Source organism: Podarcis bocagei (assembly GCF_964188305.1).
Source record: "Podarcis bocagei genome assembly, chromosome: 18".
NCBI classification, from domain to species: domain Eukaryota; kingdom Metazoa; phylum Chordata; class Lepidosauria; order Squamata; family Lacertidae; genus Podarcis; species Podarcis bocagei.
The window spans coordinates 6790958-6807762 of NC_138144.1; the positions used below are offsets into that span (position 1 = coordinate 6790958).

Consider the following 16805-nt stretch of genomic DNA (forward strand, 5'->3'; position numbering starts at 1 on the left):
CCGGGAGCCGCGGTCCGGAGCGCTCCGCCGTGGGGGCGCGCGGCGATGCTGAGGTAGAGGCTCTGGGGCTGGTGGTCGCCGGAGGGACCCCGACGGGGCGACCGCAAGCGGGCGGCGCTGTTGAAGAGGCTGAAAAGCCTGCCTCCGCTCTCCCAGCGGATCTGCTGCCTCCAGGGATGCTGCTGGCCGTCCGCGCCGTCGGGGCGCGCCGCCAGCAGCAGCAGCAACGGCGGCAGGAGCAGCAGGCAGGACAGCGCCGTCGATGGTCGCCCTTCCGCGGCCATGGCGAGCGCACCGAGCCAGCCAAGCCTCGAATGGGCACCCGGGGCTGCGGGGAGAAGGTGGAGGCGCCGGCAGACGCTCCCCACCCACTTTTCCCAGGCAGGCATCCAACCGGAGGAGCGGAGGGAGGCGAACCCTGGACAGCGCCCTCCCCGCCGGCTCGCCGCCTCCTCCTTTTCACTCGACAATAACGTTGATCCTTATACAGGTAGGTAGCCGTGTTGGTCTGCCATAGTCAAAATAAAAAAATTCCTTCCAGTAGCACCTTAAAAACCAACTAAGTTAGTTCTTGGTATGAGCTTTCGTGTGCATGCACACTTCTTCAGATACACTGAAGAAGTGTGCATGCACACGAAGTGTATCTGAAGAAGTGTGCATGCATACGAAAGCTCATACCAAGAACTAACTTAGTTGGTCTTTAAGGTGCTACTGGAAGGAATTTTTTTATGTTGATCCTTATAATTTATCAACTCTCAGATGGATACTCAGTTTCATTTTGTGTACCTTTACCTTTACCTTTACCTTTACCTTTACCTTTACTGACATGTGGGTAGGGACCACTCCCACTATTGAAACTTACATTGGCCTGAGTTCTTGGTGTGCTTTTTTCTTGGTATTTTAAACAACAAGAACTCCAACTTATTCAATGTGCCAAGCCCTGGCATTCAAGCAGGGTCACGGCCTGGTAAATTTCCTTTCCATTGCCAGTGTCGTCTCCCGGTGGAAAAACGTTGGCAAACTCTGACGAGGAAGTGGAGCCAAAATGCTGCTTTCTGGACTCCGGCTAAATAAAGATTCCAGTCAATATTTGGCTTGAGCCCCTCAAGGAAACAGCTCATCATTCCCCTCCGTATTATTATTATTTTTGCCCCTGTTCTCCACGCTCCCCACCGATTCCTCCCAAAAGAATGTGCCGTGCACAAGGAGCCCAGTGAGTTGATGCAGGAACGCACGCCCCGGGCTAATATTTGGTGTCGCCGGACAAACTTAAATTTGTTGATGGTGGGAAGACCCGGAAACGGAGACGTTTGTGGCTTGACATTGTGTCTGGAAGAAACCTTTGTGCAGAAGGGAGAGATTGAAAAGGAACTCACATGTGTTTGTGGGGTGGTGGTGGTGGTCTTGTTCTAAGAATTCTAAGGCCTCAAATATCAAATAAATTTTCATATAATTTACAAGGCAAACACATACCTAAGTATATAAACCACGTGTCCAAAATACAGTGGTGCCTCGCAAGACGAAAAGAATCCGTTCTGTGATTCTCTTCGTCTAGCGGTTTTTTCGTCTTGCGAAGCAAGCCCATTGAAGGATTAGCGGATTAGCGCTATTAGCGGCTTTTAGCGGCTTATCTGCTGATCGGATCAGCTGATAAGCGGCTTAGCGGCTTAGAAAAGGGGAGGGAGGGGAAAAAACCCAGCAGGAACTCGCAAGACATTGTCATCTTGCGAAGCAAGCCCATAGGAAATTTGTTTTGCGAAGCACCTCCAAAACGGAAAACTCTTTCATCTAGCGAGTTTTCCGTCTTGCGAGGCATTCGTCTTGCCGGGCACCACTGTAGTACATTAGAGCATGAGATAATCTGATCCCCTGTAATATTGTACATATGAACTTTGACAATTTTAGGTTATATTTTAGTGATCAAGATTTAATATATATTTTTAACTGCCGCTATATCTGAATTGTCTCTGTTATACCCAATTGCAACTCAATGTATTCCTGTTGTGTTTTATGATTTTCCTGATATTGTAAGTGAGCCGGAACTGGTCTGTGACCGTAATAATAAAATTCATTTGTACATATGAACTTTGATTGGCTTGTTGCTATGCTTTGAGTGATGTCATTGTTCTGTTATATATTCTCTACTAACTATTAGCCTAAAAAAAAAAGAATAAGAAAGAAATAGTACAGGAGAAAAATCCTGAAGCCATCTTGACTCTCCCAGTGACCTCAAATATTCCTCTGCAGTAAGGGAGGAAAATGGGGAAAGCCTCCCCATTGTCTTTTGCTTATAAATCCTGCCTTAAAGGGTGTGTTTGTATATGAATAGGGTGAGCCTGTGACCTGGACTCAGGAACTAAAAGTTATTAACCATCACAAAAGAATGGCCGGACTGCCCAGCTAATGCAATCAGTGAGCATTATCAGGTATCCTGGCAGACAGGATTTCTGCTGTAGACCGCCTCCTTCTGTGATGTATGTGTGATGTTTTATTTTATAAAAAACTAGAATGAGTTTTCTTGGATTTGCTGGAAACCTTTTCAGCACTTCCTTCTCAAATTTCTCTCCTTAATCCATGCAGTTTTTCTATGCACTCAGTAAACATAACCCATTAAGTCAATTCGCTGCCACTGTCAACTTTTGTTGTTGTTGAGTCGTTTAGTCGTGTCCGTCTCTTTGTGACCCCCTGGACCAGAGCACGCCAGGCCCTCCTGTCTTCCACTGCCTCCCGCAGTTTGGTCAAACTCATGCTGGTAGCTTCGAGAACACTGTCCCACCATCTCGTCCTCTGTCGCCCCCTTCTCCTTGTGCCCTCCATCTTTCCCAACATCAGGGTCTTTTCCAGGGAGTCTTCTCTTCTCATGAGAGGGCCAAAGTCTTGGAGCCTCAGCTTCAGGATCTGTCCTTCCAGTGAGCGCTCAGGGCTGATTTCCTTCAGAATGGAGAGGTTTGATCTTCTTGCAGTCCATGCTACAACTGCAGCCCATGTTTTGTTAGCTCAAAAATGGAAAACAAGCGAAATCCCAACCAAAGAAGAATGGCAAATTGACAGAATATATGCAGCTTGCAGACTTAACATATAGAATGAGAGAACAAGAAGAGCATACGTTTAGAGAAGATTGGAAAACATTTATTGAATATATGGGAAATAACTGTGTACAGCTGGAAATGCTGGCAGCATTAGGATAAATTCGACAGTGTGAATAAGTTTTGATGGATGCAATAATGGAATACTGAATGGTATAGCTTTTGTAAAATATGCAGGGATTTATGATCTAGAAAATGAACCATGGAAAGAGAAGAAGGGAAGTCATCGATACCTTAAGGATGTAAAAATGAGTACTTTAAATTGTAAAACAGAAAATTTAATAAAAACTATATATATAAACTTCCATTATGTATTGTACTCCCCTAAATCCACCTCTGTAAGATTCCTGACTATCTCAGTCACAGAAGAAAAAGCACTGCTTTGCTGTTTGCTTTCAAGCCTAAATGTCCCTTTTGTGCATTGTCTAGCATCCTTTGGTGAAATGGTGGTTCCACTCCAATGTTTTGCTGGCATTGCTGCTGTTTGCTCTTAAATGGTGGCCTCCGCCTGCGCTTCAATAAGTCTAGGCACCCCGATACACCCTCAGAAGGACTCGAGATGAACATCGTGTGACTTTAATAAGATCGTTAAAAGCATTCCAGTGATTGTTGGGAAGAAGGTTAGCAGCGTGAAAACCCGTCATTGTCTTAGTTAACTGAAGCATGCAGTTCTTCCCAATATAACCTTTTTTTCTTTTTTTTTGGGGGGGGGCAAAGAATTTCCGCACATATAATGCATTTTGAATGTTATTATCACCAAATAATATCCTTTTCTTGCAGCACATGCAGTGGCGTAGCGTGGGTTGTCAGCACCCGGGGCAAGGCAAGTAATTTGCGCCCCCTAACCCCTAACCTGCCGCCGCTGCCAGCTTCTTCTTGCTGCTGCCTGGTCTGGTCTGGTGTGGTTCTCTCCCGCGCTCAGCGCTGCGCTGGGCGGCCGCTGCACTGTCCCTCCCCCAGATAGTCCCTCGCTCTCTCTCCGCACCGCACGCCTGGCACCCACCCCCTCCACAGTGGGCGGCGACCCAGCGGCTCGGATTCGCACAGACAGCACTGCAGTGAGAGAGAGTGAGCGAGCCAGGTAGGGGCAGAGAGCTGCGAGTGCGAGCGCGCCCCCCCCCAGATGTTGCGCCCGGTGCAGCCGGCCCCCCCTGCACCCCCCACGCTACGCCACTGAGCATATGCCACCCCAGTATATACCTTTTTTTTTTTACACATTACTTGTGGAGGAATAGCGGTGCAAAATTTGGAGAAGTCAAGTGCAAATTTCGAAGGATGACTGTGCTTCAGTCTGTTGTTTCTAAAAGTGAGATTAAGATTGGTGCACCTTTAAATGTTTTCTTCTTGTCCTTCCTAGCCCAATGCCTGTCCTTCCTTCCTTCCTTCCTTCCTTCCTTCCTTCCTTCCTTCCTTCCTTCCTTCCTTCCTTCCTTCCTTCCTTCCTTCCCTCCCTTTCCCTTTCCCTTTCCCTTTCCCTTTCCCTTTCCCTTCCCAACCAATCATTTCCATATTTTAAAAAGTAATTATTATTCTTTTCTGTGTCCTCATTATTTAGACCCTCCTGTACAGCTCAGAGCTTTCAAATGGTTCGGTTTCATTACTGACATAGGTGTTTTTACACATTTTCAGTAAGACATATTAAAATATTTCAACAAAGACTATATTTTGTTCCTTCCGGCAGCTAGACTGGTGACTGGGAGTGGCCGTTGAGACCACATAACACCAGACCTGAAAGACCTACACTGGCTCCCAGTACGTTTCCGAGCACAATTCAAAGTGTTGGTGCTGACCTTGAAAGCCCTAAACGGCCTCGGTCCAGTATATCTGAAGGAGCGTCTCCACCTCCATTGTTCAGCCCGGACACTGAGGTCCAGCTCCGAGGGCCTTCTGGTGGTTCCCTCACTGTGAGAAGTGAGGTTGCAGGGAACCAGGCAGAGGGCCTTCTTGGTGGTGGTGCCTGCCCTGTGGAATGCCCTCCCACCAGATGTCAAGGAAATAAACAACTCTCTGACTTTTAGAAGACATCTGAAGGTAGCCCTGTTTAGGGAAGTTTTTAATGTTTGACGTTTTATTGCATTTTTAATATTTGGTTGGAAGCCTCCCAGAATGGCTGGGGAAACCCACCCAGATGGGCGGGGTACAAATAATAAATTCTTCTTCTTCTTCCTCTTCTTCTTCTTCTTCTTCTTCTTCTTCTTCTTCTTCTTCCGAAGGCAGGGCCGTTAAATTGGTGCGATGCCACTTCCAATGTACAGTGGTACCTCGGGTTAACAACTTAATTTGTTCTGGAGGTCCGTTCTTAACCTGAAACTGTTCGTAACCTGAAGCACCACTTTAGCTAATGGGGCCTCCCGCTGCCGCCACGTGATTTCTGTTCTCATCCTGAAGCAAAGTTCTTAACCCGAGGTCCTATTTCTGGGTTAGTGGAGTCTGTAACCTGAAGCGTCTGTAACCTGAAGCGTCTGTAACCTGGGGTACCACTGTAGAGTGAAATTGGGTGCTCTCAGCCGGTCTTGGGTATTTTGTCCTGTCCTGGGGAGAAGAGTCCTCTCTTAAGCCAAAATGGGCATTTGGGGGGGGGGTGTGATGTCCACTTGTCTACCAAAACCACTGGCTGGCTGAGAACTACAAGATGCATCTGTTTCTGGCACAAAGGAAGACTTCAGGACTTTTCGAGGCTTTGTTTACCCAGACGCTGTTTCTTCTCTCAAGGTGTTTCCCAACACAGAGGCGCTTTTCATAAAGGCTTCTTAAAGCAGTGCGTGGGTCAGAGCATCTCTGAGAGAAGGTGGTTGAGGCAGGAGAGGTCCTTTTGAGGCCAGCCGGCTGCTCCTTTCGGGGGGGGGGACTCCTGAAATAACCTCAAAAGCCTCACCTGACCACCCAGGCTAAGAAAAGCAACACCTGTTGACCGCATCCCTGGTCAAACCCTCCAGCAAATGCCACAGGGCAAACTTCGGAGAAGCCCCCCTCTTTCCTTTTCCCTTTCTCCATCTGTGATGGAACTCCTATTTGGGGCTTCCCTGGCTTTTTTTCTGGCCCACGTAGGACCAGCCTGGATAGTTGGCCTTGGTGAAGATTTGACGTTTTCATCCCCCAAAAGTTTTTGATTTGAGTTTCTGCTGAAAGGAGGCTGCATTTTAATGTTGTACTTAATTTTTTTTTTAAAAAAACACCTTATATTTTAATCAATTGTTTGTACCTGGTGTTAGCCCTGAGCCTGGTCTTGGCTGGGGAGGGTGGGGTATAAATAAAAATTATTATTATTATTATTATTATTATTATTATTATTATTATTATTATTATTATTGAAAGCAGTGGCGTAGCGTGGGTTGTCAGCACCCGGGGCAAGGCAAGTAATTTGCGCCCCCTAACCCGTGGATTTGCGCCCCCTAACCCCCAGATGTTGCGCCCGGTGCGGCCAGCCCCCCCTGCACCCCCCACGCTACACCACTGAAAGAAAGAAAGAAAGAAAGAAAGAAAGAAAGAAAGAAAGAAAGAAAGACAACACATCAAAGGCCTCTCTCCAAAGGCTGGTCAATAACTTAGGGCAGGGGTCAGCAGACTTTTTCAGCAGGGGGCCGGTCCACTGTCCCTCAGACCTTGTGGGGGGCCGGACTATATTTTGAAGAAAGAAAAGAAAAAGAACGAATTCCTGTGCCCCTCAAATAACCCAGAGATGCATTTTAAATAAAAGCACACATTCTTCTCATGTAAAAACATGCTGATTCCTGGACTGTCCGGGGGCCGGATTTAGAAGGCGATTGGGCCGGATCCGGCCCCCGGGCCTTAGGTTGCCTACCCATGACTTAGGGTTTCACCAACTAAATGATACTTTTAAGACAGATAGGAAGAAAGGTTTCAGTCGTGAAATATCAAGATTTCAAAAAGAACTGTTAGAAAACCATGTTAAATTACTGTCTGAAATGTATAGCTTGCTTTGAGAGTGGCATACAAAAGACGAACATTTCAAGTCTCCACCTCCATCGTTCAGTCCGGACACGGAGGTCCAGCTCCGAGGGCCTTCTGGCGGTTCCCTCCCTGCGAGAAGTGAGGTTACAGGGAACCAGGCAGAGGGCCTTCTTGGTGGTGGCACCCGCCCTGTGGAACGCCCTCCCACCAGATGTCAAGGAGATAAATGACTATCTGACTTTTAGAAGACATCTGAAGGCAACCCTGCTTAGGGGAGTTTTCAATGTTAGGTCGTGTTTTTAATATTCTGTTGGGAGCCGTGCAGAGTGGGAGATGGGCAGGATATTAATTATTATTAATAATAATAATAATAATAATAATTACCGTACTGATGGCTTCAATTAATTTGCCATTAATTTGATTTTGAACTGATTTCTAAAATGAATTGATTTTAGAATGTTGTGTTCCTTTTATTGTTGTTAGCCGCTCTGAGCCCGGTTTCGGCTGGGGAGGGCGGGATATAAATAAAATTTTATTACTATTAGTGGTTATGTAAGCTTACAGAATACTTAGAATTAGTCAAATTGACAGACATAATAAGACAAAAACCAAAAAGTGAAGTAAAAAAAGAATGGGAGTGCCTAAATGAATACCTCAAAAGTCAAGGTTCGAGGACAGAAATCTGGCCGAGTCTGGAATAACCTTGTGAAGTGAAAGGATAAGAAAGAGGGATTTATATCTAGAGGTTAGGATAGAGATGATAAAGAAAAGAGGAAAACAGGAAGACACAATGAGAGATAAAGGAGGTGCTGTGGGACTGGTGGAAGTCAATGTCTTGTTGTTGTTGTTTTAGCATTTATAGTTTTGTAAGATATGGATTATTTTTATTTTTTATTTTAGTTGTTCCTTTCTTTAGTTTTCAAATGTTGGTTTTTGTGTGCTGTGTATTGTTATTTTTTGTGTTGTTGTTGTTGTGTGGAAAATACTAATAAAATTTATTTTTTTTTAAAAAATATTATTATTCAAGTTACAAGAAAGCAGATCCCGACTAAACATCAGTAAGAGCTTTTCGAACAGTGGAAGGGACTCTCGGGTCTCCTCAAACACGACCTTTCTGCACCCTCCCTCCCCAGGCAGCCCACTCACCTTGCCTCATTGGTGCGTCTGCCCTGGGGTTTAGTTCTGCATGCGGTATTGCAGCACTGTCAAATTTTAATACCTGTCCTTAAGCAGAGCAACACCATAGAATCCTAGAGTTGGAAGAGACCACAAGGGCCATCGAGTCCAACCCCCTGCCAAGCAGGAAACACCATCAGAGCACTCCTGACATATGGTTGTCAAGCCTCTGCTTAAAGACCTCCAAAGGAGGAGACTCCACCACACTCCTTGGCAGCAAATTCCACTGTCAAACAGCTCTTACTGTCAGGAAGTTCTTCCTAATGTTTAGGTGGAATCTTCTTGTAGTTTGGATCCATTGCTCCGTGTCCGCTTCTCTGGAGCAGCAGAAAACAACCTTTCTCCCTCCTCTATGTGACATCCTTTTATATATTTGAACATGGCTATCATATCACCCCTTAACCTCCTCTTCTCCAGGCTAAACATGCCCAGCTCCCTTAGCCGTTCCTCATAAAGCATCGTTTCCAGGCCTTTGACCATTTTGGTTGCCCTCCTCTGGACACGTTCCAGTTTGTCAGTGTCCTTCTTGAACTGTGGTGCCCAGAACTGGACACAGTACTCCAGGTGAGGTCTGACCAGAGCAGAATACAGAAGCCTGTCTGTCAAAATCCTGCAAGGGAGAAAGCCTTCCTGGGTTGCCCTCTTCTGGCAGAATTCAAAACTGCTTGTCCCTAGATTGCAATCAAATTGCATCTACTGGCACGGTCTACTTCTCTACCATAACTTCCACGTTGCATAGGAGCTGGATGCATGAGACCTTTGAATGTTGCAGTGGGGTTGCGGCGCTCATCTCGCTTTATTGGCCGAGGGAGCCGGCGTACATCTTCTGGGTCATGTGGCCAGCAGGACTAAGCCGCTTCTGGCAAACCAGAGCAGCGCACAGAAACGCTGTTTACCTTCCTGCCGGAGTGGTACCTATTTATCTACTTGCACTGGCATGCTTTCAAACTGATAGGTTGGCAGGAGCAGGGACCGAGCAACGGGAGCTCACCCCGTCGCGGCGATTCGAACCGCCGACCTTCTGATCGGCAAGTCCTCAGGCAATTTCTTAAAATGGCCTTGTGAAAAAGCACAGAGGGTGTGACATAAAATCACAGTTCTGTAAAAGCCTTCCCTGCGGGCAGCTCTGAAACAATGAGATCAAAATAGTTTCTGGTGATCTGGTGTGATGCAATGCCAAACCTGTGCCAAACTTTGGCAAAAGTTTCGCTTTGTTTTTCAGCAAAAAAACCCGTGCCAGTTTGAAGTGAACTGGATGGTGTTGGTGTTTGGGTGACCTCGTCACCCCCCAGGTTTGAGGGTCTGTTTGTGGGGTTCTGCAAAATGGGGGGTTTTTCGCTGTAAAACTTTCCCCCAAATTTGGCGCCGGTTTGGAGTGAATTGGACAAAGCTGGGTTTTGGGGTGTTAACTATGAACCCCGGTTTGATGTAGCCATTACTCGAATGTGGGATGCTGCAAAACATGCAAAGGGGATCACATATTTTGGGGTTCACGGCTCATGCGGGGGGAGGTTTCCTCTCTCCACTCCGTCCAGATTTATATTTTATATGAAAGAAAATTGTAAACGTTTGTAGGTCTGAATTGAAATGCTTTGTAATGTGAAAATAAGGAACCGATTCACATTTAAGGAAGTATTTTTTATGAAACAGAAGAAGATTTAAAGTAAAAAAGCGGTTATAGAAATGCAAAAAATTATTAATAGATGTTTGGAAGTCAGAAAGAGGGAGGGGAGGAAGTCGGTGCTCTGTTTGAGCAATGCTTTATGTTATAGATTCGTGTAATGAAATGTAACCAAATATAGAAAACTCAATAGAAATTATTATTTTTTAAAAAATGAAGTTGTTTAGCTTTTTTTTTTACAATTTTACCCCCCAAAGTTGCTGAACTTTTTTGGCAATTTTACCCCAAAGTTATTGAGGGTTTTTTTTAGGATTTTACCCCACAACATGTACTGCCACGGGAGCTGGATTAGGCCCCTAAATCAGGCTTTGGACATGCCTGCTTTAATCCCCTTTCAAACCATCTACTACTTGAAAGCATCCCTCCAGGGACTTGAGAATTTAATGAGTTTTCAAGTGAGGGCTCCTGGAGAGGTAGCTTGCCCTTTCCTCCTTTGATCTTCCCTCCAGACGTGTCTCCATCCCGTCTCAGGTGCCTCAGAGATGCTGCCTCCAGAGATAACACTTTCCTGCTATGTTCCAAGCCCCCTTTTGCCCTCTCTTGGCAGCCCTCTGCTTGACCCAGGAGATAGAGATCCCTGTAGCAGAGAATCTCCCAGCCCAGAAGAATGCTATTTCTCTCCTGGTTCATTTGTCTCTCCAGCTCTCTCAGTAAGTCTTCTTTCCTCCTTCCTTTTGGGGTGTGCTGGGTTCAGGGAGATGCCTTCGCAAGTGATGCATGCATAGGGCTGCATTTAGGTTTGATGAAGCCCATAGCTACTGAAGGTAATGGGGCCCTTTAAGAAGGCTGATCGCCGAAGAATTGGTGCTTTTGAATTCTGGTGCTGGAGGAGACTCTTGAGAGTCCCATGGACTGCAAGAAGATCCAACCTCTCCATTCTGAAGGAAATCAGCCCTGAGTGCTCACTGGAAGGACAGATCCTGAAGCTGAGGCTCCAAGACTTTGGCCACCTCGTGAGAAGAGAAGACTCCCTGGAAAAGACCCTGATGTTGGGAAAGATGGAGGGCACAAAGAGAAGGGGACGACAGAGGACGAGATGGTGGGACAGTGTTCTCGAAGCTACCAGCATGAGTTTGACCAAACTGCGGGAGGCAGTGGAAGACAGGAGTGCCTGGCGTGCTCTGGTCCATGTGGTTACCAAGAGTCAGACACGACTCAACAACAACAAATATGTCCAGCTGTCCTTTGTCAACAACAAATTGTCACTGTTTTTGTGTATATGTTGAATATAAGCTATATGGCAGCGGTGGCCAAACTCGGCCCTCCAGATGTTTTGGGACTACAATTCCCATCATCCCTGACCACTGGTTCTGTTAGCTAGGGATGATGGGAGGTGTAGTCCCAAAACATCTGGAGGGCTGAGTTTGGCCACCACTGCTATATGGTAATTTATGGGCCTAATAGGGATCTAAAGCCATTTGCACATAACAAAATACGTATTTTACCAAAGTCCTTGTTGAACTGAAATACAATTATGAAGTACAGTGGTACCTTGGGTTAAGTACTTAATTCGTTCCGGAGGTCCGTACTTAACCTGAAACTGTTCTTAACCTGAAGCACCACTTTAGCAAATGGGGCCTCCCGCTGCTGCTGCGCCGCCGGAGCACGATTTCTGTTCTCATCCTGAAGCAAGTTCATAACCTGAAGCACTATTTCTGGATTAGGGAAGTCCGTAACCTGAAGCGTATGTAACCTGAGGTACCACTGTGTATGAATAGCGAAATACAATTAAGAAGTATATGAACAGTGAAATAATTGTTAAGCTCAAACTTAAAATGTTGTGTTTTTTAAAATTCATAACAGACTTAATAATGCAAACACATTGGCATTTGGCAATAACAAAAGTTCCTTTAGAAACACAGTTTACAAAGGCTCATAATCTAGTCTCTAGAAACTTGCTAGAACATGAAATAATAATAGGTGTAAATATATGATGCAAACTGCTAATAATTATAAATAGCAGACTGTAGGCACCCTATATATAGAAAGGAACAAACCAGTGATATTTTAGGGAGCAGGCTAGCAGGCGGGGGCCATGACTTACATCATAGGAGCCTACACAACACAAAACACTGTTGCTGTATGTAGGTTTTGTTTTATTTATTATCTTATATTTTGGAAATGTACATGGACTGGTTGCATGGCAACATGTGCAAATGGCTTTAGATACCTATGAGGTCCACAAATTACCATATAGTATATATTCAACCCAAAAAGCAGTGACAATTTGTTGTTGACAAAGGACAGCTGGACATATAAAGGGCCCCATTACCTTCAGTTGGGACGCGGGTGGCGCTGTGGTGAGCTCCCGTTGCTCAGTCCCTGCTCCTGCCAGCCTAGCTGTTCGAAAGCACGTCAAAGTGCAAGTAAATAAATAGGTACCGCTCCGGCGGGAAGGTAAACAGCGTTTCCGTGCACTGCACTGGTTCGCCAGAAGCGGCATAGTCATGCTGGCCACATGACCCGGAAAAAGTGCGAACAAACGCCGGCTCCCTTGGCTAGTAAAGCAAGATGAGCTCCGCAACCCCAGAGTCGGCCACAACTGGACCTAACGGTCAGGGGTCCTTTTACCTTTATTACCTTCAGTAGCTTAGGGCCTCATCAAAACTAAATCCGGTCCTGTATGGAAGGGATCACAAGGGTTGGAAGTTGGAAGGGATCATAAGGGTTCTATAGCCCGCCCCCATTTTTTGCCCAACTTGGTGCTCAAACCCATAGCGTTGGAATTAAGTCTCGTGCTCTGCCGACTGAGCCATTCCTTTAGTTTCCCTTAAGCAGCTGTTCTCAACCTGTGGGTCCCCAGATGTTGTTGGACTACAACTCCCATCACCCCTGAGCTCTGGTCTTTCTAGCTAGGGATGATGGGCGTTGTAGTCCAACAACATCTGGGGACCCACAGGTTGAGAAGGGCTGCAAAGGCTTTCCTGGGTGTTAAGCTGGCGCAAACTGAGTGTTGTGATTTTTAACTCCAGGCATGAGAGCCGCCAGCGAGCTCAACGAAGGAAGGAACCTCTTTGCCAAGCACGGATGTTGCAAAAGGCAAATGCGGTCCGTCTACATTGGACATGGTGAGTCGTCTGGAAAGCCAGGTTCTCTTCCAGCTGCTCTGTCTTCTGGTTCCCTCTGCTTGTTTTGTTTTAAACTTTCATATCCTGCTTTTCACCCTGTACACTTTGAAGGATGTGAATCCGGGGAGCTATAGTCTGCACCTAGCAAAACTACAGTTCCCAAAAAATTGAAGGGGAAGAAGACTCTGTGCTTTAAATGCATAGTGTGGATTTGATCTCCGGCTTTAAAGAACATTGAAAGGCTTTGAGATGGTCGCAACCAAGGAAACAGCCTTGAGAGAAAAATGGAAGTCTCCCCTTTCTAAAAAAATGGGTGAATGAATGAATGCCAACATTAAAAATATGGGGAGGGGGAAATACAGAACAGGCAAGGGGCAGGGAAATATATTGCCCATCAAATGTTAATTATTTTGAATTTACAAATGCAACGATTCATGAATCAGCGTCACTTTTAACGGCTGGGCGAACCGATGTGGTACAGTAGTTGAATGTGGAGGTGGGTTCGAATTCCCACTCTGCCCTTAAGCTTGGGCCAGTCACTTGCTCTACGCCTAAACCCCCCTCATAGAGTTGTTGTGGGTATTAACGAAGAAGGCGGACAACCATATAAACCACATTGAGCTCCATAGAGGAAAATTTGGCATGTTGTCGATGCAATCAAGGGTGGCGCTGTGGATTAAACCACAGAGCCTAGGACTTGCCGATCAGAAGGTTGGCAGTTCAAATCCCTACGACGGGTGAGCTCCCGTTGCTCGGTCCCTGCTCCTGCCAACCTAGCAGTTCGAAAGCACGTCAAAGTGCAAGTAGATAAATAGGTACCGCTCCGGCGGGAAGGTAAACGGCATTTCCGTGCACTGCTCTGGTTCGCCAGAAGCAGCTTAGTCCTGCTGGCCACACGACCTGGAAGCTGTACGCCGGCTCCCTCGGCCGATAAAGCAAGATGAGCGCCGCAACCCCAGTCGGTCACAGCTGGACCTAATGGTCAGGGATCCCTTTACCTTTTAGATGCAATGAATTGATCGATGGACCGGTCAAATAAAGTCAAACCACTGGTTTAGATGCATACGCTCTGTATATAAACTGTTTCCCACATATATAAACCTCCCCCCTTTTTTTTGCTTTATAGCAAGTTCCCCCCGCCCCCTCCATCTGTAGTCCTCTAGTCAGGGGACGCTTACTTCTCAGAGCAAACTTATACATTTCTACTCGGGAGTAAGCCCCACCGATTTCTCTGGGACTTACTCAAAGTTAAGTGCGCATAGGATTGCGGCCTTGAACAATGGCACGTGTAATATTTCAGTCGCATCTCTTATACTCCCGCGCTTTAAATACGTGTGATATTCCGTTTGCTTCTCTGTTCCGGTACGGTATTTTCGTTCAAAATAAATGGAAGAGCAAAAGAGCGATCAAATGCAGAGGCCCATAGAGTGCTGGGAAGAATTTTCCTTTTTAAAATTATAATAATAATAATAAAGTCCGAATCTTGACATTTTTAAGGCTTCGGTCTTCCTTATCCAGAACCTTTAGAAACATTTCCTGTATAAAGGTGAGAGCTGCCAGCTGTTGCTTTGACATCTGCATTGCAGATGTCAGAAATGCAAAAAACAAACAAGTAAAAACACCAACCCCTCCAGGTCTTCTTAAGAATCAGGTGTGAATTCAGACTCTTTCGGTTTGTTTGTGGGGGTTTTGAGACGGGGAGCAGTCTTTGCATTTCCTTCATCCTATATTTGTGCTTTTTGTTTCTTCCTGCCTAAGTGCAAGACCTGACATTTGTCCCTGCTGAAATTCATTTTGCCAGCCTGCGCAGAGGTCTCCGATCTATTAATCAGTCAATAGAAACTTTATTCGCCTCAGCCAACGGCCATAGCAACAAGAGAACATTGTAATATACACGGAAGAAAATGGAAATTAAATATAAAATCACAGTTTAGGGTCCTGAGTCGACAGTCGGATAATGGACCGTCTTCTCTGACATGTTAAGGTCATCTTGAATCCTGAAGATTCTGTCTTCTGCGGCATTAGCTATCCCTGCCAGTTTGGTGTCACTTGTGGATTTGATGTGCAGCATAATAATAATAATAATAATAATAATAATAATAATAATAATAATTTATTTATACCCCGCCCATCTGGCTCGGTTTCCCCAGCCACTCTGGGCAGCTTCCAACAGAACACTATAAAATACAATAACCTATTAAACATTAAAAGCTTTCCTAAACAGGGCTGCCTTCAGATGTCTTCTAAAAGTCTGGTAGTTGTTCTTCTCTTTGACATCTGTTGGGAGGGCGTTCCACAGGGCGGGTGCCACCACCGAGAAGGCCCTCTGCCTGGTTCACTGTAACTTGGCTTCTCGCACCGAGGGAACCGCCAGAAGGCCCTCAGCACTGGACCTCAGTGTCCAGGTAGAACGACGGAGACGCTCCTTCAGGTATACTGGACCGAGGCTGTTTAGGGCTTTAAAGGTCAGCACCAATACTATGAATCCTTTCAATTCCTTCATCCAGGTTGTTTGTAAATACGTTGGACAACAGGGGCCCAAGACTGAACCCTGCAGTACCTCAATTGTCCGTCCCCCCCAGGATGGCATCGAGTACAGTGGTACCTCTGGTTACGTACTTAATTCGTTCTGGAGGTCCGTTCTTAACCTGAAACTGTTCTTAACCTGAGGTACCACTTTAGCTAATGGGGCCTCCCGCTGCCACCATACAATCTCTGCTCTCATCCTGAAGCAAAGTTCTTAACCCGAGGTACTATTTCTGGGTTAGCGGAGTCTGTAACCTGAAGCATCTGTAACCCGAGGTACCACTGTACCTGTCATTTGTTGCTTGCTGGGAAGTTTCAACCAGTTCGGAGTTGATCAGGGATGGGCTGTCATTCCTTTATGCCAGTGATGTCCAAACTTGGCCCTCCAGATGTTTTGGGACTACAACTCCCACCATCCCTAGCTAACAGGACCAGTGGTCAGGGATGATGGGAATTGTAGTCCCCAAACAGCTGGACGGCCAAGATTGGCCATCACTACTTTATGTTGTGTTTCTTTGCCACCAGAAGATGGAGCTAGCCCAAAGGATAAAGGCAGCCTTTGTACCTCTGTCTCACAGCAGCCAAGATTTCATAGAATCATAGAATCCTAGAGTTGGAAGAGACCACAAGGGCCATCGAGTCCAACCCCCTGCCAAGCAGTAAACCCCATCAGAGCACTCCTGACATATGGTTGTCAAGCCTCTGCTTAAAGACCTCCAAAGTAGGAGACTCCACCACACTCCTTGGCAGCAAATTCCACTGTCAAACAGCTCTTACTGTCAGGAAGTTCTTCCTAATGTTTGGGTGGAATCTTCTTTCTTGTAGTTTGGATCCATTGCTCCGTGCCCGCTTCTCTGGAGCAGCAGAAAACAACCTTTCTCCCTCCTCTATGTGACATCCTTTTATATATTTGAACATGGCTATCATATCACCCCTTAACCTCCTCTTCTCCAGGCTAAACATGCCCAGCTCCCTTAGCCGTTCCTCATAAGGCATCGTTTCCAGGCCTTTGACCATTTTGGTTGCCCTCCTCTGGACACCTTCCAGTTTGTCAGTGTCCTTCTTGAACTGTGGTGCCCAGAACTGGACACAGTACTCCAGGTGAGGTCTGACCAGAGCAGAATACAGTGGCACTATTACTTCCCTTGATCTAGATGCTATACTCCTATTGATGCAGCCCAGAATTGCATTGGCTTTTTTAGCTGCCGCGTCACACTGTTGGCTCATGTCAAGTTTGTGGTCAACCAAGACTCCTAGATCCTTTTCACAGATTTAACTACTACTTCTTTGGCGATCCCTCGTAGCCGAGTAAGATTGTCTCCCATGAACATGGTTTTAACAGTGAGTCTGTAAGTG

The 16805-nt window shown here is 46.1% G+C and overlaps 1 protein-coding gene across 1 annotated transcript in view; it reads left to right on the plus strand.

Annotated features, from left to right (window-relative positions):
- Positions 1–282: 282 nt before the first annotated feature.
- The window catches only part of LOC308577394 (uncharacterized protein), a gene marked incomplete at both ends in the record, with an annotated part of 28454 nt that continues 11931 nt past the window's right edge, over positions 283–16805 (plus strand). The window contains 2 exons of the mRNA XM_081177510.1: positions 283–490; positions 12828–12923. Of these exons, the coding sequence (XP_081033636.1) occupies positions 283–490; positions 12828–12923 (304 nt within the window). The remainder of the gene's footprint in view (positions 491–12827; positions 12924–16805) is intronic.